The sequence below is a fragment of the Diceros bicornis genome, chromosome 25 (genome assembly GCF_020826845.1).
Source record: "Diceros bicornis minor isolate mBicDic1 chromosome 25, mDicBic1.mat.cur, whole genome shotgun sequence".
Lineage (NCBI taxonomy): Eukaryota > Metazoa > Chordata > Mammalia > Perissodactyla > Rhinocerotidae > Diceros > Diceros bicornis.
In genome coordinates, this window is record NC_080764.1 from 40169563 (window position 1) to 40192893 (window position 23331).

Here is a 23331-nt window from a genome sequence, read left to right on the forward strand (position 1 = left end):
ACAGACCCCACATTCTACCAGGCTGGGATAGAAAGGAAAAGGTTTTCTGGCTTCCAAAGTTGACTTGGAAGCATATTGCTATATGTTGTGTTTAAGTTTTGCTATTAAAATTATACATGGAATACATTAAGGTTGAGTAGAACATTTTTGTAAGAATAAAAATTTTCTTAGTTCTGAACAATTGAAATAGTTTTTGTTCATTTTAAGTTGAGGACTGTTTGGATCTTGTTTTGTCCTAGCATTCTTTTGGTTATAAGTAACAGAAAACCCAACTCAAACTGGATTAAACAAAGAAAATTTATTGTACTCCAGTTACATTACACAACCCTCTCTGTCAGCTTCATCTTCAGGCTGGTTTTCCTTATAGGGCTGGGATTATAATAATTGACTCAGGCCAGGCAAGGGCCACCACTGAGATACTGCAGCCATTTTACTACTAATGTGAGCTACATACCATCTCACCTAAAACTAGCGACTGCTACAGCATGAGGAAAAAGAAGGATGGAGGTCAAGACACTAACCCACAGTGTCTTCTACAGTAGACTAGAAAAGTGCTTTCACCTGATAAGGGTGCTGCTTTCTTTTGAAAAAGTATGAGCAGCAAAATTCTTCTGTGTGTTTTCTGAAATAGTGTTAACCACCTCAAAAGTGTGTTTGATAACAAAACTTCTATTCAGTTTGTAGAGTCCAAGTTAACCACATTGAAAAATGGCTTTCTGGCATGTACTTTTTTGCTTCAAAGAAAAGTCAATTGTAAGATGTTCAAAAGATCTTGAAAATTCTGAATTGCACATGAAGCTTAAGCTATCTGCCGTCAGGATATAAATAAAGAGAAAATTACGAGAAAATTTTATCCCAGAAAATTTGAATTATTTTATCATGATATTATTCATTATTTCCAAAAATGGGGCTTCTGTTGCTTAGGTTATTATGATTTGCTTTTATTAAGCTATTGGATGGTAAAACTTTTACCATGCAAATGATATAAGAATTTAAGTATGACACCAGGGCAAGAAACCATAAAGAAAATATTAACAGATTTGATTATTTAAACATATAAAGCTAGAATATGGCAGAAAAGACACCAAAGTTGAGACACATATTTGCTCAGTTAAAAGTAAATAATTTTAGCCCTCTTTTGTAACATTTAAATAAAAGATTAATATTTGTGCTATATAAAAGACTCAGTAAAAAAATAAATGGAGGCAGAATACATGAAATTTATAAATTTTACAACAGAAGAAATATAAATGGCCAATAAGCTTGAAAATGCATTTAACCTCATTAATAAACAAAGACATAACAGTTAATACAAAAGTGAAATTGGCAAAGGTTAACAATGGTATGATTGGTATTGAAATAGGCATTTTCATATATTTTGAGACTATAATAAATTCATCCTTTTTACAGATCTGTTTAGCAATACAAATCAGGAGCCTTGCAAAAAAGTTTATGCCTTTTAGCTTAGCAATTCTACTTCTAGAAATTTATTCCCAAGGAAATGACTGAAGTATGTAAAGGTAAATCTATAAGGTGTCTTTAGCTTAGCAATTCCACTTCTAGAAATTTATTCCCAAGGAAATGACTGAAGTATGTAAAGATAAATCTATAAGGTGTCATAGAAGCATAGCTCTTAAAGCAAAATATTGAAAACACCGTAAGTGTCTATTGGGAGGAAATAGATTAAATAAAATGTATTTGCATAGGTGGATATTTCATATGCTCACATAAATATGTGTACAAAAACGGTTAGCAGTGGTTATCCAAGGGGTTAGAGGGATGGGGAATTATAGAAGAACTTTTTATACTGTGGTACTTCTATATGAGCTTATAGTACCGTAATCAGAAAAATTAAGAGTATTTTTACTTTGGAAAAATAATTTTAAAACACAGAAAGCAAGGATATTATGCTAAGTGACATTATGCTAAGCTGGTCACAAAAAAGACATACTGTATAATTCCACTTACATGAGGTATCTGAAGTGTTCATACTTGTAGAAATAGAAAGGATAGGGGGAGTTGATCAATGGGTATCAAGTTTCAGTTTTGCAAGATGAAAAAGTTCCAGAAATCTGTGGCACAACAATGTGAATATAGTTAACACTACTGAACTATACTCTTAAAAGTAGTTTAGATGGTGAATTTTATGTTATATGTTTTTTACCACAATGTTAAAAATACAAAAAATAACCAGTGATAGCACTATGATTTTTAAAGACAAAGAAGTAGAATTTGAGTGATTTCTTTGACTGCTTGGAGTTTTTATTTATTCTTAAAATTTAAGGGCCGGCCCAGTGGCATACTGGTTAAGTTTGCACGCTCCACTTTGGTGGCCCAGGGTTCACAGGTTCAGATCCTGGGCACAGACCTATACACCACTTGTTGAACCGTGCTGTGGCAGTGTCCCATATACAAAATAGAGGACAATTGGCACGGATGTTAGCTCAGGGACAATCTTTCTCAAGTAAAAAGAGGAAGATTGGCAACAGAAGTTAGCTCGGGGCCAATCTTCCTCACCAAAAAAAAAAAAAAAAAAAAAGAAAGTGAACCAGAGTGCACTGTGAAGTGAGATATGATATTTTCATTTGATATGTGCAATTTTATTTCACACATGGATATTTTCCTGAATTTGAATAATACTGTGTTTCTGTTCTTTCTTTTTATTGAGATATAATTGACATATAATATTATATTAGTTTCAGGTATACAAAATAATAACTTAGTATTTGTATATATTGCAAAATGATTACCACAATAAGTCTAGTTAACATCCATTACCACACATAGTTACACATTTGTTTTCTTGTAAGAACTTTCAAGATCTACTGTCTTAGCAGCTTATAAATTTGAATGATATCTTGAAAATTGGAATTTAACTTCAAAGTTGTTAATTGATATAAAACTAAAGAATAAACCAATAAAGCATTACATCAGGAAAAGTTGGAAGCAAGTACAAAATTGGTTTTGCAAAGCAAATTTAAATAGACTTTAATAAGACATTTTTAGTCCGAATTAGACTTCAACTAGTCCCAAACGAACCCAGTAATTTTACAGTGCATTTGAAGATAAATATAATAGGAAAATACAAATATCTAAAGTCAAGAATTTAACAAACCATTTCTGAAGAGTTACCTTACAGAAAATCGTAGATTTAGCGAGTGTTTCAATAGAAAGAGAAAGAGCTAAAGATGACCATCAAAAAAAAACTGCTTTGGCCCCCAATAAGACTATTTTATTCTATTAATCCTTTCACCATTTAGATAAGAAGAGTTATTGGAACTTCAATATATAGCATACCACTTCCTTGAGAATATTAAAGTAATCATAATTTCCTATCCCCTGATAAACTTCGAAGGAACGTGTAGCTGGATTTCCAAAACAGAAAAATGAGAAGAACCAGTGCTTTGAGATGTTACATAGTAAACTTGACATTTCTTAATGTAAATATGTTACTTTCTCCTGCTGAGTGGATGTAAGTAATGGATATGTGTCTTATTCTCTCATTTTTTCTTCCAATTAAAAAATAATGTATGGTGGCATTTGTAGGAATTCACAAAAGATGACCATAAATTGCCAAATGTAATTGTATGGCATTGTACATGTAAAAATATACAGTGACTCTGTGTTCTAGAACTTGTTTTTAAAAACAACCACATTAAAGTTGAAACGTAAACAGTAAATAGATTTTAGTTTAATAGTGTGAAAACAGTATTGATGTTAAGTGTACTTGATTAATCAATAAGTTACTTGAATGAAAGCATAAAAACTTGGTATGCCTATGTTTGTTTTTCTTTCTTTCTAGACGGATTCCATTTCTAGGTATGTTTTCTTTTTTTACTGACTTTTTTCTCATTTTTCTCCTTTCTAAAAATATGTTGCTAGATATTTATGGATTTTGTAAGTTGATAGAATTATTTGAGTAATAAAAATGTATAGATATTTAGATAACCTAATAACTTTTATTAGCTTTCTTTGTCAAAGGCCTTACTTCTAGTTCAATAGTCACAGTAAGTCACTAAGAAAGAAGATTTTTCTTAAATCTTTAAAACAGTAATAACTTTTCTTAAGTTTTCCTGAGCTTCCTAAGTTACTTCAACATTGACTGTCTCATTATTAACATCAGGGGCTAATGAAACCCACCAGAAATTTATTTTATTGGATATTCAGAATCTTCTCTCTTATACCTGCTTTAGAGAAAAGAAATTCAATGAAGACGCTAAGAAGTGTCATCTCTCTAGCTCAAAATCGCTTATCTTGTCAGAGAACCTCCACAATATTCTTGACTCTAATCTCCATTCCATCTCTCTTGCCCATAATTGTTAACCAAAGCCTTGTAAACCCAAGAACAAATTTTTACATACCTTTGTCCCTCGGTATCTGAGGGTGATTTGAGGACACACCCCACCCCCACCCCCACCCACCCCAGAATCCGAGGATGCTCAAGTCCGTTCTATAAAATGGCGTAGTGGGCCGGCCCCGTGGCTTGGCGGTTAAGTGTGCGCGCTCCGCTGCTGGCGGCCCGGGTTCGGATCCCGGGCGCGCACCGCCGCACCGCTTCTCTGGCCATGCTGAGGCCGCGTCCCACATACAGCAACTAGAAGGATGTGCAACTATGACATACAACTCTCTACTGGGGCTTTGGGGGAAAAAATAAATAAATAAAATTATAAAAAAAAATTATAAAATGGCGTAGTATTTGCATGTAACCGTCACATATCCTCCCGTGTACTTTAAATCATCTCTAGATTACTTAGAACACCCAGTACAATGTAAATACATGTAAATAGCTGTTCTACTGTATTGTTTAGGGATTAATGACAAGAAAAAAAAGCCTGTACATGTTCAGTACAGATGCAACGTAGGCCTTTTAATCTGCGGTTAGTTGAATCCCCAGGTGTGGAGCCCGACTGTACTGATGATTCTATTGAAGTGAAATGTAGAGGCAATAGTATTTATCAGAAAAGGTAACCTAAATTCAGAACTGGATAATAAGAAAATTCTCATTTACAAATGAGATATGTTGTTCTTGTTTAGGACAAACCTATTATCTATCACTTTGGGTAGACTATAGTTAGTTTATCAAATCTAAAATGTTACCAATTTTAAAATACAGTTGTATACTACTTTAAAAAAGGAAAAGTGCTATCAATTAAACTATAATACACCATCAATTGTAAGCCATATTCTGATTTCAGAGATGTTAAAATGTGAAAAAATATGTACAATTTAAAAATGTTGAAATAATTTATCATGATGTGAAACCACTTTTGACTTTTGCATATAGAAATATTGAATGCCTTCCTCAAATAATGGTAATGAGTGGTATTAAAAATAATTTCCCATTTATTGTATATCACAAAAGTTGATTAAATAACAGGGGGGAATGTTATCTACTATTTTTGGAATATCAAGTTAATATATACTAGGATGCATGCTAATGTAAGTTGTGAAAGCCTATAATAGACTTTGACTTGAACTCATCTTTTAAAGATATGAAACCAGTTCCACATCAGCTAGTGATCGGTATGATTCCTTGCTGGGTCGCTCTGGATCATACAGTTACTTAGAAGAAAGAAAACCTTACAGTAGCAGGCTAGAAAAGGATGACTCAACTGACTTTAAAAAGGTACTTGGGTTATTTAGTTATATTTAATTAACAGTAATCTTTTTGTTTGATATTTATGTTTGAATATTATTCCTAGAAACTCATAATGAAATAAGTATCTTGAAATAACTTACTTTAATTTTCAGTTTTGGGCAGTTAATAGTAAGTAGAATATAAACAGCTATTTGTTTGTTTGTTTTTTAAAGGAAAGGGGAAAGTACCCAGGACTTTATTTCACGTATAAGTATCTGAGGCCAGTGCTGTCATACTGTGATTGAACTGAAAAGGGACACTGACTAGGTGGGGGGGAAGAGGGGTGTGTGTGCATATGCACACACACGCTTTTCTTTATCTATTTGTAGATAGGAAGAAGCCAAACAAAGAATACGGCTTTTGCTGGGAGAATAAAGTTTTTCCTAGGTAACTGAAAAACTTGTGATAGCTAAAGTACTGTGAAGGATTATCTTGGAAACTCAATCTAGGATTCTGACTATCATGGTTATTCATATTATGAGATTAGAATAAACCTGATGAAGTTTATTGGAGAAAAAGAAGGCTTGTGGTATTTGTACATGTCTCCAGGTATTTGACAGCTAACTCACTTGCTTATAAGCCAAATCAGCAAGAGAAGGAAAGTAGGAGGGTCAGTTTACTTTATGAATAAGATTCATTCATTCATTCAGCAAAGAACTGAACACTGAACTGTGCTAAATAGTGAGCTTCTACTTAGGGGCAGTGCCGATAAGAGATATCGTCCCTGCTCTTGTGAGCATCTTCCATATAGTGAGAGAGAAAGACATTATCATACAGTCATACTAATGAATGTGTAATTTAAAAATTGAAAGAATTATCCTGAAGTAAAGAAACAGTTTTATAAAAATGTGTAACAAAAGAAAGTGACAGGGCCTGAGGATGGATTTCCTAAGGAAGTGAAGCTTCAGCCAAGAATAGAAGAATGATTAGTAACTAACTGGCAGGCATGGGAGAAAAAAGTGTTGCAGATGGAATGAACTGCAAGCACATAGACCTGGTGGTGGAAGGGTATGTGACGCATCAAAGTAATTAAATTTTCAGTATGGTTGGTAGACCGGAGGAGATGGTGGTGTGAGATTGCAGCTAGATGTGTAGGCTGAGACCAGACCATACAATGCCTTGCAGGCTATTTTAAGGATATCCTTATACTGAGAACATTGGGAAGCTGTTCAAGGGCTTTTAACGTGTGAGGGTTAATGAAATGGTTGACATATGAAAATTATGAGATTGTCATTTTGAAAGGTTAACTCTTGCTGCTATGTGTAAAACCAGAGGGAGGTCAAGAGAACAATTCTGATATTAGAATAGTCCAGATGAGAGATGATGGTAGCCTTCTATGAGGGTGGTAGTAGAGATGAGGGAAAAAGAAGTAGTAGATTCAAGTGGTATGAAAGTGTTAAAGAAATATTTCACTTTCCTTTTAACTTTAATAAAAATAATACAAGTATAATGGGAAATGCAACTGATACTCCATCTCAGTGTCAGGAATTCAAGAGGGAATGATAGAGAGAAAAAAACACACACTCTGAATAAAGATCACAGTGGCTCCTTAGCTCCAGCTATAGTTGCTGTGCAGATATGTGGTCCCTCTTCATCAGATAACTGAAATTTTTTTAATGGAAAGTGGAAAGTCAGATTTCTCAGTGAAGTCTTAGATTGTAAATACTGGAACTAGGTTTTAAGTGTTTATGTGAGACAAACACACCTGCATAACCAAAAATTTCTGCCTTGCAACCGTAAAGCATTAAAATATATTTTTAATGCATCCTTTAATAGCTCATATGTTACATTAATCTTTCTGTTTTAATATTGCAAAATAATTAATAGGAAATCTTAAAATATTAGGAAAGCAGAAAAGTAATTTGTTCTTCTCCCATAATTTTTATAGCTTTATGAACAAATTCTAGCTGAAAATGAAAAGCTGAAAGCACAGCTACATGATACAAATATGGAACTGACAGATCTTAAATTGCAATTGGAAAAGGCCGCCCAGGTTTGTACCTTTTTCTCTTTGGTACTCAAAAAGAAATGGTTGTGATTTATACTGGATAAGAAATTGCATTGAAATGTTCTCTCGTGTTCTAAACATAAGTTGGGTTACTGATAATAGCTTATTAATAAGAAGGAGTCAAGATAATACAGTTTACTGATAACTTCATTTATTTTTTTCTAAAGTAAGTTAAAAATATAGAAATATAGCCTTATAGTGGAAAGTTGAAATATTTTTCAGCCTTTTAATACCTATGTTGTGGTACATGAAGGATATAAAAGCTTATTTCCAGCATACCAAACTTAGCAAGACATTAAAAGCATCTATTCATAATCTTCTTAAAGCCATAAAATTGCTTTATAATAATTTTTACTCATTATGAATATTTCTTGTTCAAAAAAAGTGATTTGCTATAGTAATGCTGGCAGTAGATAATTTTAGTCATAACTCCTTTTACCTTCCTTCTGTACAACAGCTTAGAGGAGACAATTTTAGACAAGAAAATTGGGATAGCCATGTAGAACTCGCAACCTTGTACGTATAATCTAGGATGCGTATGATCTAGAAATTGTTTCCCAAACTCTTTTTCCATGGAACACTAGTTCTGGAAGATAGTGATAGGCACATTCCCTCCTCCTTCTCCCCCTGACCCCTTTCAAGAAAAAAAAAAAAAACTTTATGATCCAAGAAACTTGGGAAATACTATATATTCTACATCTTGGAGATTTTACAGGGTCTATTTATATGTTAAAGGCTCTCAGGGGTCCTGTAATTTTTAAGGAAACAAACTTGTTTAATTTTAACATGAGAACTTTCTAGCATAAACACATTCCTGCAGTACAACTCTTGGAATCCAGTTTGAAAGCACCGATCTAAAATAGTATCTCTGGTTCTATAAATGAGACTGCATACTTTCTTTGGCCATTCTTTCACACTCATCTTTTTCACAATTGTTAAATTAATTCTGTGTGTTGAACTTACACTTGTTACCAGGTCCCTTTTTGTTGTTGTTAACCACTGTTATGTTGTGAAGCAATTATCTATGCACAATGGAGACTGTGCTAAAATTCCAGGGGTCGCACTAACCGTATGAGGTTATGAAGGCTCTTCAGATTGCATCAGTTGGTGAGGATTTACAATCAAGATACACAGAGGAGTAAGGCAAAACAAAAACACCTTTCATAGCAAGGTGTCATAAAGACTTGGAATGTCACACAAATTGAAACTTGCTGGTTTACACTTAGATTTATGGTAAGCTGCAATGTCATTATTCTTCAGATTGCATTAGTAGCTTAATGAGCCTCCACACAAAAATATCGTAACTAGTTCTCTGAAAATAGCTTCAGCTCCAGAGATTTGGTCATAATGTTTTCTAAATAAAAATGTCTACTGCTTCCGACTGTAGTGTTCTGTCATTATGGTGACTCGGCGTATCTATATTTCCACTACTTACTGCTTTCTCTGTGTTTCTCTGCTCTTCTGTCTATTCTTTTGTCATCTAATTCTTCCTGTGTGTCTCCTTCAAACTCCTGCTTTCTCTGTGTTTCTCTGCTCTTCTGTCTACTCTTGTCATCTAATTCTTCCTATATGTCTCATTTAAATTCCACAAGAGAGAGGAACTGACAGAATTAGCCAGTTATTATCAGTATGGAGCAGTCTGGTTAGTACTCATGGTCCTGTTAGTGACCATTTCATAAAACACTGGACAGTATATAGCAAGCTGCCTTTGGGTCATGTACCAGTTTCTGATCCTATCAACTGTGGCCAGAGAAACAAGTCACTGGATTAAAAAGTATGACAGCTTCTGAATATCGTGCCCAGTATACTAACTTAATAATGAGAAGCATAATTCAGAATATAAGATATTGAGTAAATATTCAAAGTTAATGTCTTAGTTGGAAAAACTGTGTCAATGTTATCTTAAAAATTTAGGGATACATGTAAAAGTAAAACTGATTAACATTAAACTTTTTATTCAACTTCAGAGTATTTATCCAAGCATTTAAGTCTATAGTGAATCTTTCCACCTGATTTTTTTTTTTTAGCATGACTTCCATCACTATTCATGAACATACATAGTGGTGGCAGTTTTGATAGTCTCATGGAATTTTTCCAAGGGAACTGTTATCCTATTAAGAATTAATCTTGAAGTTTAGGTCTATTTGCTAGTATTTATCGAAGGGAATCAAATCCTTGAATTCTGCCTTAGCCCAGTCACCCTCCTTCCTGTACAGTCTCCAAAGGAGAAAAATAGGATAATTTACCAGAAACTGGTTTGATGAATAATCATTTTGTCAAATGTCAATTCACCAGGCTTACTAATTGTGATCTTAACAGCTTTAACCAGAATATTTGCCAAAAATATTAACTAAAGTTGATCTTTTGACCTAAGAAATTGGCAGATGAATCATAAAATTGCTAAAATATTCCTATGTGAAAAAAAAAATCCCCAATGAAATGCTGATTTTCCATCTAAAATTTTATTAATTTATATGTGATGGCATTGTTCCAGCTATTTCTCATTTCTTTCAGGGGCTTTTGAATGTCATTTTTAAATTTTTCAGCTTTAAGCGTTTTTAGGATTCATTTGCAGATTCTCAAGTGGCATATTAGCCTTTGTTTTATGTTTCTAGCAATTGACATATAAATGTAAATTTAACAACATCAAAAAGAAATCAGAATTAGCTTAAGCAGTCTTATCACATTTGAAATTCTGAATTTGATTTCTAACAATAAGCAATTGGAATATATCAACTTATATTTTTCCAGAAAGAGTAAGCACAAAAGTGTAAAACCATTTAAAACAAAAGAGAAAAGGGTGCCTGGCCAAATTCTTATATACCATAATCATAGAAAAGAAATTGTGAAAAAAATGATCAAAAAGTAACTTGGTTACAAGTCCTGATGATACTAAAACAGAAATGCTAAAAAGGTTGACAGAGAGGAAATTATAAAAAGAAATGCTTTTTAAATTACCACATTAAGCAGTGAAGTTGTGCTTAATCGATGATGAAATATATATATATATATATATTTAAGTATATTTTGTGGTTCTTAGTCATAAAAGAGCATTCTCGTTAAAGTTGTCAAAAAACATTTTTGGTAAAGTGGTTATTCAGCAAATTGGCTTTTGGAGAATGAGCTATTTGATTAATTCGTTTTCAGCAAATTGACCAGGATTCCAAAGGGGGATATATGTACAGAGGTCATTGTAAATAGAACTAAGATACCATTTGTTTTTAACGGGGCCTGTACTCAGTATCCATATGCAGAGCTCTCTGGTATTGGGTGCAACATGTAGCTTAAAATCCCAAGGATCCTTTCCATGCCCCAAATCTCAGGATTTTATCCACTTTGAGTTGGTCTCATAGTACAGGAAGCAGAAAAAATGAGAGACCTGAGCTCACCAGGGGAAGAAAATCTGTATAGCTGGGATTTCTTATAAGTGACAATGGGTATGAACCTTCTTACCAATTTTGGACCATGGATGATTGGAAAAGAAAACTGTAGAGAGAGAGTGAGCAAGACTAAGATAGCTGTGAGAGAGGACAAAAAGACCAGTTTACTGGTCTGGCTGCATGGATACAGAGTCACTCGACCTGGTCAAAACTACATCTCAGTCAGGGTCCTAGAATCTGACCATTCAGATAAGCTGCTCCTCCTGGTGGCATAGGAGAGGAGAGGGCTGGGGCATGGGAGGGAAAACTAGGATGTTTTGGGTTTTGTTCCACAGTACACACCCATCCTTACCCTCAGCTAAACTGTGTAAAAACCTGAGGAAAAGTGATATATAGACCATGAGAGGTGTGGAGACCATTCTATTTCTAAGCATTCCTTTAACTCATTATTTCAGTACAAACCTTGCTTTCTATTTTCTTTACCCACACCTGTGTATTACTCCACCTGAATAGTGTGATTTTTTTTAACACCACTAGAGGAGAGTTACCCTGGTCCTCCCCATCTTTATTGCACTCACATCTCTTTTATATTTCAAACTTTCTTGCAGAGACAAGAAAGATTTGCTGATAGGTCACTATTGGAAATGGAAAAAAGGGTAGGTGTCCATTTTATTGAATAAGTAATCATTTTCCCCTTTATTGTTTTGTGCTAGCAATGGTAGATTTGTTTTCCTTGGTTTTGTTTTTATGGATGGTAGTTTTAATTAGTTTAAATTAATATTTATTAATTTAATTGTGAATGTTTTCTAGCTTAGCTTTTTTATAGAGTTCTGTGGGGTCTCTCTAGGTGTGAAATTGCCTTGTTAAACAAGACTTAATTTACCATGTTATTCTTTTAATGGATTAAAAAAAGTATCTTGCCTTGATTGTGAACTGTACACATTGTGGTAGTGAATCTGATATTTTTGAAATGCCATTTATCACTCTTTGATTTTCTGTGATGATATACTTAAAAGTATTTTAATCATATACACATTTAGTTTAATTCTTTCCATTCTTGAAATAAAGTTTTTTAAAGATGCTGGGGACATCAAATTTTCAAATTCTCTTTAAAGTTTATTTACTTTTGAGTGTAAATATTTAATTTAAGTAGGATATTTGAAACAAAAAAGTTGATTACAAGAAAATTCTTTTGCCATTTTATGTATTTCTACAATTTTTTATCTGGCTATGATATATCCACTTAATGTTTCTCCCCATTTATTATTATTATTGCTCAGAGGTCTGGCAGTGGCCATAGGAATAACTCTACAAGTTTAGACTGAGCAGTTGAGAACATATAAATGATCAAAAATTAAAGGAAAAGTGCTCAAAGAGTGTGTGTAGTGAAAGTGAGCAGTGGCTAGACTTGTAAGATTTCAGCCGGAGAAGAAATTACATCCTGAGTGGCTGTGATCTCTAGATCAAAGAATAAATAATCAGGAGCATTTGATATAAAAACGTTTTCTTCATTCCATTTTAGAAATAGCCAATTTACCTTTTTGACCAAAAAGAGAGAGAGAAATGGTAAAAAATACAGAATATGTAAATAAACAAATACAGTCTGTTAATGAGTGTGTCATTTACTAAATTGTACCTTGTAATAACTATTAGTTTTATTATGATTTCAGCAAATTTTAAAAATTATTGTTCTGAGCCATTTAAAGAACTATTGCTATAACTAGCAATTGCTAAAAACTTAGAATCACTTATTTTATTAAATTTAATGTTGTTATATCCTTTCACAATATAACTATTATTGAATTTTATATCCAAGATATGCAGAAATAGTAAAAATTACTTCTCTATTATCCGTACTAATGGTTGAGATGAAATACATAAATAGCAGAATATACTTACTCAAAATATTATTTATTTTTGAGACAGTTACATTTTTGAAAAATACTTAATTTTTCTTGTGAAAGTAATATATATTTATTACAAAAATTTTTACAAAAGGTGAGAATAAAATCATCCATACTTCTGTCATGCAGAGATAACTGATATTTTGATGTCTATCCTTTTTTTATGGAGGCTTATGCACACGATACACACGTTCATATTCTGGCACTCTCACCCCACCTTCTTGTTCTGCCTGTCAAATGCAGATAAATTTCAAAATAGCTAATCCACTCTCAATTTAACAGACGTTGGTAATAATAGTATTAATAATAGCTGCTAACATTTATTCAGCACTCTCTTATGTACCAGGCAGGCACTGAGCTAAGCACTTTACATGCGTTTTCTCTTAACTGTATTTTTTTATGTTAATAAATTTACTTGTCAAACATAGGAAATTGCCTGCAACTTTACTCTTGTCAATTTGTCAACAAGACAATTTGGTGTAATGTTTTTGTCTTGCTTTACCACTAACTAGTTAAAATCTTAAAGGCACCTAATAAAATTGAGGATGATGGGGAGGTTACCTATCAGTTGTAGGAAATATGCTATTTCTGATATTTCACAAAGTTATGAGGATCAAATATGACACTGTATGTCCTAGTATTTTGAGAAGTACAATTGTTTTTATAAATTTGTATTATTAACTAATAATACTGGTCATAGAAAATAACATTTTTGTGTATGTAATACTATTTAAACATGCTGATACTAGAATAACATGGTACTTATAAGACTATGAGTAGGATTCCATCTATTTTTTAAAATCCCCTACCCTAAAAATATTAACATTTACAGTAAATGTACTGCTTTACTAAATATCAACATTAATTAATTATCTGGGAAAGAATGTATTGGAAACAGTTTCAGTGTGATTAAACTAAATTTAAATGGTTTGTATCTGAAAGGTGACCGGCAAGAGTCAGTATCTTCTGGGCGGTATGACCTAACCAAAGTTTTACAGCACGTTAATTACTGCTGCTTGCTTTTGCATAACACCCTAGAATGCTTTTTTAGGGGAGAATAAAACAGTACACTGCAGTAATGTATTGTATGTTGCCTTTGGCTGTCACTCTTTGAAATGAGGGAGTATCAAATAAATGCTGCAGTTGCTGCCTCATTAGATTCACTGCATTAATGCTACACACAGTGTCAACCTATATACCAAGCTATAAAATCGATTGGATAAATAATGGCTAGTAAACATTGTGGGTGGAGGAGATGAACTTCTCTTAGATCTTTTTGAAACTTTGAAGTACACATATTTTAGGCACATTTGCTTCTTGCTTTTCTGCTTCTATCACTGTAGAATAATTGCATCTTTGTGTGAGTTTTTTTTTCTTTTCTTATTATACGCTCCTCAGTCTTGAGTATTAGTTTACTCTATCCCAAAGTTTTATGTGAACTGAAAAAATAGTTTGAACATGTTATGTATCGTCTTCCCAGAAAGTCAAAGTTTTAAAGAGAGAGCTTATAGAAAGTAATAAAAATAATTTCATATTATTTCTCTCAAATTTTGGAAAGCTCTTTATCCATCACTGGCATCACATCTCTTTCTACACTGCTCCTGATTTGATTTTTGATTCTAAAGTGTCACTATTTCACAATTTAGAAGAAAATTTTAGAATATAATAATTATGTAATTAATATTGGTACCTTAAATTTCTATAGGAACGAAGAGCTCTAGAAAGAAGAATATCTGAAATGGAAGAAGAACTCAAAGTAAGTAAACCATGCTACTTATGAGAAAGAATGCTGTCTATGAACTCAAATTTGACAGTACTGTTATAGACACTATGTTTACATTAATTATTCTCAAAGCTGATTATGTGGTTTGTGAATTATCTCTGTCTTGTGCTCCTCTTTCTTCCTAAATCCAGGTTTTAGGTGAGCTAGGAGAGTACTTGAAAGGCACATCTTTTTGTTAATCAATTTTTATGGCACTTTTGGTATTCAGGTATAGAAGAAATTAGACAATAATGACAAGATTTGGGATTTGTTATTTCTTCACATTTCATGTACTCTTTTTCTTGGAGAGTAAATGGTGGAGGAGGGGATCAATATACAAAATGTCTTTTGAAAATAAAGGACATTAGAGTAGTGGACAGGCAGAGCTATATTTTATCGAACTCTGCGTTTACCTGTGGAAATAACTATTTGTTTTGAATGTTGGCCAGGAACGCTCTTGCCGGAAAAAAAAATAGCATAGTTAATTGATTACCTCTCATCACATTGTCTTGCATAAAATATCTCTGTCACGTGAATTAACGCACTAATACATAGGACATTGTGCCCATAGAATTAGAATATTGACTTAAATGTTTTAGTATTGAATTATTTGGTTTCCTATTAGAATGTTATTATTAAATGGCTTTGGAGACAAATTCTTTGGATTTTGTTTGCTTATGTATTTTGTTTGATTTGCAACTTTGGGACTATACTGTTTACCTTTGTAAATCTCATGGAATATTCTTTTTAAGAGTCTTAATTTTTTTCTTCTTATATTCGTTATCTGTGATTCTTTATATTGTACTCTTTTCCATTTTCTTATTTTTTATTTTCTATTTCTTTATGTTCTGATTCCTGCAGAACCTGCACCAAATAAAGCAAATTCAAACTCTGAGAGAGTTAAATGAGCGACTGCTGACTGAGAATAGGGCCTTGACAAGAGTGGTAGCCAAGCGCTCAGGGTTCTGTAGGCAACTGCAGTCTGTGAACCTATAATTTATAGTTTCATCATTCTTCCTGGTAGAGCCAGGCAGGTGTTTTTGTATTAGTAAGCGTGTCTTGAGCTCACTTTTACAAATTAATGCCATTGTGTCTGGAGCTTATCATATAACTGTTTAATTATGCATGGCTTCTCAGAATGTTAGAAAGTGTCACTAATTGTATATTGTGACTGATAAACTACAATAAACTTAGGGAATGACTTAGGAATTTAAATAAAAGACTTGTCTGCACTTTTGCAAAGCTTGTGCACATTTTTGGCTCTGTAAGTATTTTAGGGATTAAAAATATGGCTATTATTTAAAACTCTTTATTCAAAAGAAAATGGAACATAAACAGTATAAAATGTATTTTACATGTTATATAATTAATATATGGTGAAACTTAAGATTAAGCATGCATTATCTGTTTTTCAAAATAATGTTATTGGGCCGGCCCCACGGTTTAGCGGTTAAGTGAGTGCGCTCCGCTGCTGGCTGCCCGGGTTCGGATCCCGGGCACGCACTGACGCACTGCTTCTCCGGCCATGCTGAGGCCGCGTCCCACATACAGCAACTAGAAGGACGTGCAACTATGACATACAACTATCTGCTGGGGCTTTGGGGGAAAAAAATAAATAAATAAAATTAAAAAAAAAAAACAAAAACAAAATAATGTTATTTTCAGTCAGAACCATCTTAGTTAATATTCACTTAGTTCTCTATTACAGAGGTATCCTAATACATAAACTTCAGATTACTGTTTTTATATCCATACATTCTGAACACAGGTAAGAATTGATTTGTTCCACATAAAATTAAACTCTTCATAAAGATTTTGCTTAAGGTAGTTTTGCAAAGAGAAGTTTGAGAGAAAGCTGAGGAAAGAGGACTAAATATCTTAGGAAATATGTTTTAATGTCCAAAATGTAAGCTATTCCATTTCCTAGCAAATCTGGCAGAGCACATGTAATTTAAATCATTCTTAGTGGAAAATCCAGTTAACTTATAACATTTCCACCCCCTCCTTCAGTTTGTCTGTAAACAGAAAATTGATTTGCTTTGTTTTGAGGATGTGAAGGTGTGTTTTTCTATTTGCTTCAAATATTGGTTATTTTTCTGGGCTTGGATATTTTCATAAATACAGACTTACTACTTTGGCTTACAAATTATTCTATACTATTCTAATAATAGTAATAATTGCCTTTTTTACCATTTAATCAGCACCTATCCTGGATCAGATGTTGTACTAGGCACTTAAACGTAGTACTATGGGTGAATCCTTTAAGGAATTTTAATATAGAATAAGTCTAACTCCTTTAGAACTTGTCCTAAACAAGCTGATTTTCTTATAGAATAATAGGAAGTATTATGGTTTGAGGTCTGACATAAATAAAGCAGAAGGCCTTGGTTTAGGTGCTGGCAGGAACTCCCTTTTAAGAGCCTACGCTAACAAAAATAGGCTTCATTTTCTTGGCTGTTCTAATATGGTGTGCTTGTGAGTCATAATATCAAGTGATTTATTACATTTTAATTGATAACTTTGGGAGAATAAACTTTTCATTCCATCATTTATTAAACTAATTAGCTTCACAAATCAGGATTTGTTTTTTTCTTTCTTCTTGATATATGTTTTAGCCACTAGAAATATATATAACTGACAAAGCTTGTTCATGTGTCTTGTGAAAATATAACATTATCAAAAAAAAATTTTATCTTTTTATTGAAGTAAAATTTTTTGTTCTATTTTTCCCCTCATAGATGTTACCAGACCTAAAAGCAGACAACCAGAGGCTAAAGGATGAAAATGGGGCCTTGATCAGAGTTATAAGCAAACTTTCCAAATAAAAAAAAGCAGCAAGTAATGGAATTGCACATGTTAGTAACCCAGTGGACCATAATTGACAGTCACTGGAAGCCTGGGAAGAATCCTCGGAGACTGTCATTTTTGGACATCCTGCCAAATGCCCTCTTATCTAGGAGTTTTGTTTTGTTTAATTATCTGGGTTTTTTTTTTTTTTTTTTCTTGTATCAAGACCATTGTTTCATTTTAATGCAGCTGCTGAGAAGATTTTTTTTAATGACTGAGAAAACTTGTTTACAGCTCCAGCATATAAGGAAAGTGTTCAAGGCCAGATATGCCTCAGATATTTAACCAGTAAGCCTTAGTTGTACATAAATACTTTTGTGTCAACAAAAACTTTCAGCTCTCACAGAAGACAGTTATTCAACATTTTTTGATGTGCCACAGTTTCCAGTTTTTCGATATTTAATTTTTTTTGCTTTATATCTAAGTTTGGGTTTGTATTTTTTCCTTCTAACTCTTCATGTGGCAGACTTTCATGTTTTCACAGCTTTCTCCTTTACAGAAAAGAACATTTGCTCTTCTGAGATCATTGTCATGTATTAGGGTAATGCTGTGTTGTCTCCCACCTGGAACTGAATTGCTTGGTGGAACATTTGCTTTCACTGTTTGTGCAATATGCATTTATTTCTCATATGAATGCTTTAAAGTCAATTGAGATTAGATTCTTTTAAGTCCTATTTTCTGCCTTCATTCGTCACTTTTTTGTTTTTTGTTTGTTTTTTATTACTGTAGTATAAGATGTTAGATTCTGTAATCTTCACCTTCATTTTAGCAGGTACTGAGTGATGCTGTATATATAAATAAGTGTATTGTTTTGATTTGTAGACCACCACATGGCATGCTTGACTATTTTCTTAATTCAGATGTCTGTTAATGCAAAGTAGGCTACTCCATAATAGTGTTAAAAACAAAATTTGCTAACAATGTGATATAAAGACTTTAAAAGTAACACACTATGTGGAGCCCTGTCTTTACAAAAGTCTTCTACTGTAAAGTGCTTTTACTTTTATTTTCAGTTTTTGTTTGATAGTATTCAACCATAATTAAAGTTGCATAAGATAATTGCTTCACATTTCACATACCTAATATTTATCTGAGTGCTGTCTAAAACTGTTGTGCTAGCCAAAGTAATGCTATGAAATCATTTGCAGACTTAACCCGTGAGTTAATGTTAAATGCACTGTTATTGCCATGTGAAGAGGCATTGACTTTGATACCACCATCATGTTCACACCATTTTATACATTTCAGTGGCCTTTTTTAAAAAAAAAAAGCAAAACCAAGTACATAGTGAAGATGGCTTTTATTTGGACAAATAGCTTTTATATTTTCATTCAACCATGCAAAAAATACTATATCTTTCTGGCACATAACTGTCTCCTTAACCACTGAACAGTTCAGCCATTTGAATAAATTGTACATTGTAAAGCTTATAGTAGCTAATTGTATTATTGATTGTATTGTATACTATATTAAATGTGAATTTGTACCCCTTCATTTTAAAAGGTCATTGTGTTCTACTGCCTATTTTAGATTACTTTGGGGTTGGGAAAGGGTGTTTTGGTAAGCAGAATTTTAAGTCCTCTCTCTCTTGATTGGTTTTATGAAGATATAAGGTTATGCTCTTACTACCAAGCTCAGGATTCTTGATTTTTAAAGGTACAAGGATAGTTGTGGGAATTTTATTTTTGGTTATATTTGAACTGTATGAATGCTGGGTCTGAATATAGAGAATTTCCATGGTCTTATGTGGACATAAAATATACAGATAAATGATCAGTTTGAGTGGCTGCAACATGTTCTGGTTGCACAACAGTTAGGCATGCTAAGGATTATATTTGTGAAGTTTGGATGCCTGTGAAGAATGATTAAATACATGTTTCTAATATTTTAGTGTTTTGTATTTAGGTTATTTATTCTTTGTATCTAAAACTGAACAGCTACTGTGCTATATTGATTTTATTGGTAGTATTGAGCAGACCTTGTTTCTGCATGAAACTAGTTGCAAAACCCACTATTTTGGAAATAAAAATGTATTTTGACATATACAAATAAAATGAATAAAACTATTTTAAATGTGTGAACTTTTACTGAAGACATTTTAAATTTTGTTCTGAGATATTTAAATTCTGCATGGGTATTTTTTCACTAATTGCTTTAGTTGGATTCCAATTTGAATAATTTTTGAAATTGTAATATTGTGATAATTTGCACAACATTGTACATGCACATCTGTAAATGCAATCTTAATTGCCATATTTATGCAATCTGTGTATCAATTTGGACAAATGTTTATATATTTTACATAAAGCTCTCTGTATGCAGATTCTGAGAACTAGTTTTTTTCTGATAAGTGGGTAAATGATAATGACAACAGTGAATTTCAAGATAGTAGCTTTGTAGCGCAAAGTTTTATTTACATAAACATTTGTGGTTTCTAAATTAAACTTGTGCTTTTTCTTAGCTGCAAACATAGGCTTGGAAAAACATATAAAGATAATATTCCATTGAAATGTAAAATACTAGATCATTCTCCAACCTAGATTTCTTCAAGGTTCAACCCCAATCTACTAATACGTCTGTAACTAGATAAGGGGCACTTTCATGGGAACTTAAATGGGAACTTTGGTAGAGGACTTGTAGTAAACCTGTGTTTAACTAAATTAATACAAGAATTGAGTTCTTTTTCTTTCTACTTCTAATGCTTGCCCTATGTGTGCTCACAGAATGATAGATATTACTGTTGTTTGTCTTTCATAAAAAAAGAATGTCACATGCAAATACTTCAAAGCCAAGTGAAAAGTAGCTATACAACTATCTGGGAGAGTATTCATATAAAAATAAAGTGGATATGCACTAATCCATTAGGCTACTTTATTCTTTTGCTTAAAGGTTTATTACCACTTAGTCTTTCCTGGCTAATCTGAAACAATCATGACTCCCATTGTCAGCACTCACTGAGTCTGTTGTTGTAAGAAGAAAATATCCAGAGGGCCAAATACTCTCAAAATTAGGCCCATGTATTTCCCATAGGACATAAAGGCCTTGTACGTTGTCCTTCACTTTGCCTTTATAAGCAGAGTACAGAGCAAAGTCCATTAATGGTTATTACTATCCAGTAGCTGTATCTTGCTGATGAAAACCTGTGGTTGCAAAGATGAAAGCTGGTGATAAGCAGTCTTTTCTGTGATGTTCCATGTCTTTTACTCTGTGTGGTCTCTGTGTATCTGAGTGTGCGTGTTCGACAGGGCTAGTGTATGTATGAGAGCTGCCGTTCAAAAAGTATTGGGTATAGAATGCAATACTTATTTTCCTTTTTCTTTTGTATCTAACTGACTAAACACATTTCTTGACTTTCATTTTGAAAAGGTTCTCTGGGGTCAAGTGCTATGTAAACAACAGAGTGCTCTTTCTCCTAGGTAAGTTTCAGAAAGAGTGTCCATGTTGCTGTTCCATGCCTACAAGATGACTAGATTACAGAGTAAAAACATGGGTGTCAGAAGTTTAAGATTCTATAATAGGTGACATAAATGATTGTATCTTATTACTGTAACTTGAAATTTTATTACAAGTTTTCTAAAGTTTATTAGAAGTAAGCTTTTTTGAGCCAGGCTGTCCCAGCGTATCACTGCTTAAATTCCAATAAACATACAGGTCACAAAAATTAACTGGATTTTCATTTTAAAAGGCCAAAGAAAAAGAAAAGGGGGAAAAGTTTGAAGAATGGACAATTTTAGTAGATTCTCCCCTGAATAATACACAGTTGTAGTGCCTGTACTTTGTGTTTGTAGGTCTGGGAGAGGTAGTAGAAAAGAGACGTACTTTCTCTCCCCTTCCTCACGCTTTCTTACAGGTCTGTTTTGATAGAAGTCTGTTTCACTAGGATATCTCATTTGATCCTTTCAACAGACTGGGTAAATAAAGTCAATCTTCATTTTATAGGTGATAAAACTGAGATTTACAGATTATTAACTGGGTCAACATTTCAATCCTAGTACAAAACAGAGCTCTTAGTGAAATTTAATGGTGGTTGTCACTGTTTTTCCCAACTCCTAATCCAAGACTTTTTCCACTATATCCGTTAGTTTGATGGTTTATTTGCATGAAATTGCATGTTACCTGAGACTATTTTATATGTTTAGGCTTAAAATAGCCAGCCTTGGTGGTCTAGTGGTTAAGATTCAGCGCTCTAACTGCCGTGGCCCTAGCTTCGTTTCCAGTCAGGGAACCACACTGCCCAACTGTCAGTTGTCATACTGTGGTGGTTGCTGTGATGCTGAAAGCTCTGCCACTGGGATTACAAATACCAGCAGGGTCACCCACGGTGGACAGGTTTCAACAGAGCTTCCAGACAAAGACTAGGAAGACAGACCTAGCCACCCACTTCTAAAAAATCAGCCATGAAAACCCTATGAACAGCAGCGAAGCATTGTCTCCTGTAGTGCTGGAAGGTGAGAGAATGGTGCGGAAAGACCAGGCAGGGTTCCGTTTGCTGTACACAGAGTCACTAGGAGTCAGAATCGACTCCATGGCACGAACAATATCGAAGGCTTAAAATACTTGATTATCTTTGCGCATGGCATTTCTTGGTTGTTCTTTTCTTCCACATTCTTTCTCTAATCCCACATCCTCACCCCCACACCCACTAAATTTTTCCTTCTCTCCTTAAAACCTATTATTACTAAACCACTTGGCCGTATAATGGGATTTTTTTTTAGATGAATGCTTTAATGCTCAAGCACCTATTTGATTCCCTGGTGCAAATTCTAACTATGCCTGGTAGACCATCATAAGTGAGTAAGAGATTTTCACATACCTACATGCAAAAGACCTTCTTTTGCATTTTTCAAAAATAGATATTTTAGTTGGTGATTGAAGCTTAATTTCCAAGAACCTTTTTTATTCCCAAATAAGATAGACAACATTGGTACGGTTTTAGCAGCAAATTTTTCTCCCCTAGTGAAAATGTATGGATTACCAATATATGAAACAGATAAAAGTTGTATTTACATAGATATGACCCCACCCCGAAAGAAAGTACTCAAAATAGGCCTCCATGAAGACAGCATGACAGCATTGTCACTGTATAATTCTTAGGACCAGAACATTGCTGAGCAGGCGCACCTTACCTGCACTTGCTTTTACAATACATGTGCTAAACATGGGCTTTAGCAGTGTACTAGTTTACGAGAGTGAATTTGTTCTGGCCTAACGAAAATCAAAGACAAGCACAGAGCAGGAGAAGCTCCACGCAAAAATGAGATAACGTGGCAGTGTAAGTTAGTGCATTAGTGCTCTCTGATGGTTTATACTTTTGCATGTGTCTATTATTACAATTTTTTTTAAATAGTAACAAGCTTTTTTTTTTTTTTTGAGGAAGATTGGCCCTAAGCTAACATCTGTTGCCAACCTTCCTCTTTTTCTTTTTTCTCCCCAAAGCCCCAGTACATAGTTGTATATCCTAGTTGTAGGTCCTTCTAGTTCTTCTATGTGGGACGCTGCCTCAGCATGGCTTGATGAGTGGTGAGTAGGTCCACACCCAGGATCCAAACCGGCGAACCCCAGGCTGCCAAAGCAGAACACTCGAACTTAAACGCTATGCCACCAGGCCAGCCCATTTTTACAATTTTTAAGAAAGCATTTTAGCAGTCAAAATTTTGTAGGATCCATAGAGTACCTTCACAGAACCTACAGGATACTGATTTTTAAACATCACGTGGTAGAAAGAGCTTCGGATTCAATCAGACTTAGATGTAAATCTCAGCTGCATCACTAGGTAATTGTTTGACATTGGT

General features: G+C 33.7%; 1 protein-coding gene across 5 annotated transcripts in view; it reads left to right on the plus strand.

Annotated features, from left to right (window-relative positions):
* PPP1R12A (protein phosphatase 1 regulatory subunit 12A) overlaps window positions 1–19860 on the plus strand; it is a 144312-nt gene extending 124452 nt beyond the window's left edge. For 3 of the 5 annotated variants that reach the window (XM_058568726.1, XM_058568729.1, XM_058568727.1), the window contains 6 exons: window positions 3803–3819; window positions 5491–5626; window positions 7527–7631; window positions 11635–11682; window positions 14636–14686; window positions 17431–19860. In XM_058568726.1, coding sequence (XP_058424709.1) covers window positions 3803–3819; window positions 5491–5626; window positions 7527–7631; window positions 11635–11682; window positions 14636–14686; window positions 17431–17517 — 444 coding nt within the window. In that variant the 3' untranslated portion in view covers window positions 17518–19860. Of the gene's footprint in view, window positions 1–3802; window positions 3820–5490; window positions 5627–7526; window positions 7632–11634; window positions 11683–14635; window positions 14687–15553; window positions 15704–17430 lie in introns of those variants that run through there. The other 2 variants (XM_058568730.1, XM_058568728.1) reach the window with 2 other exon arrangements.
* The last annotated feature ends 3471 nt before the right edge of the window (window positions 19861–23331 follow it).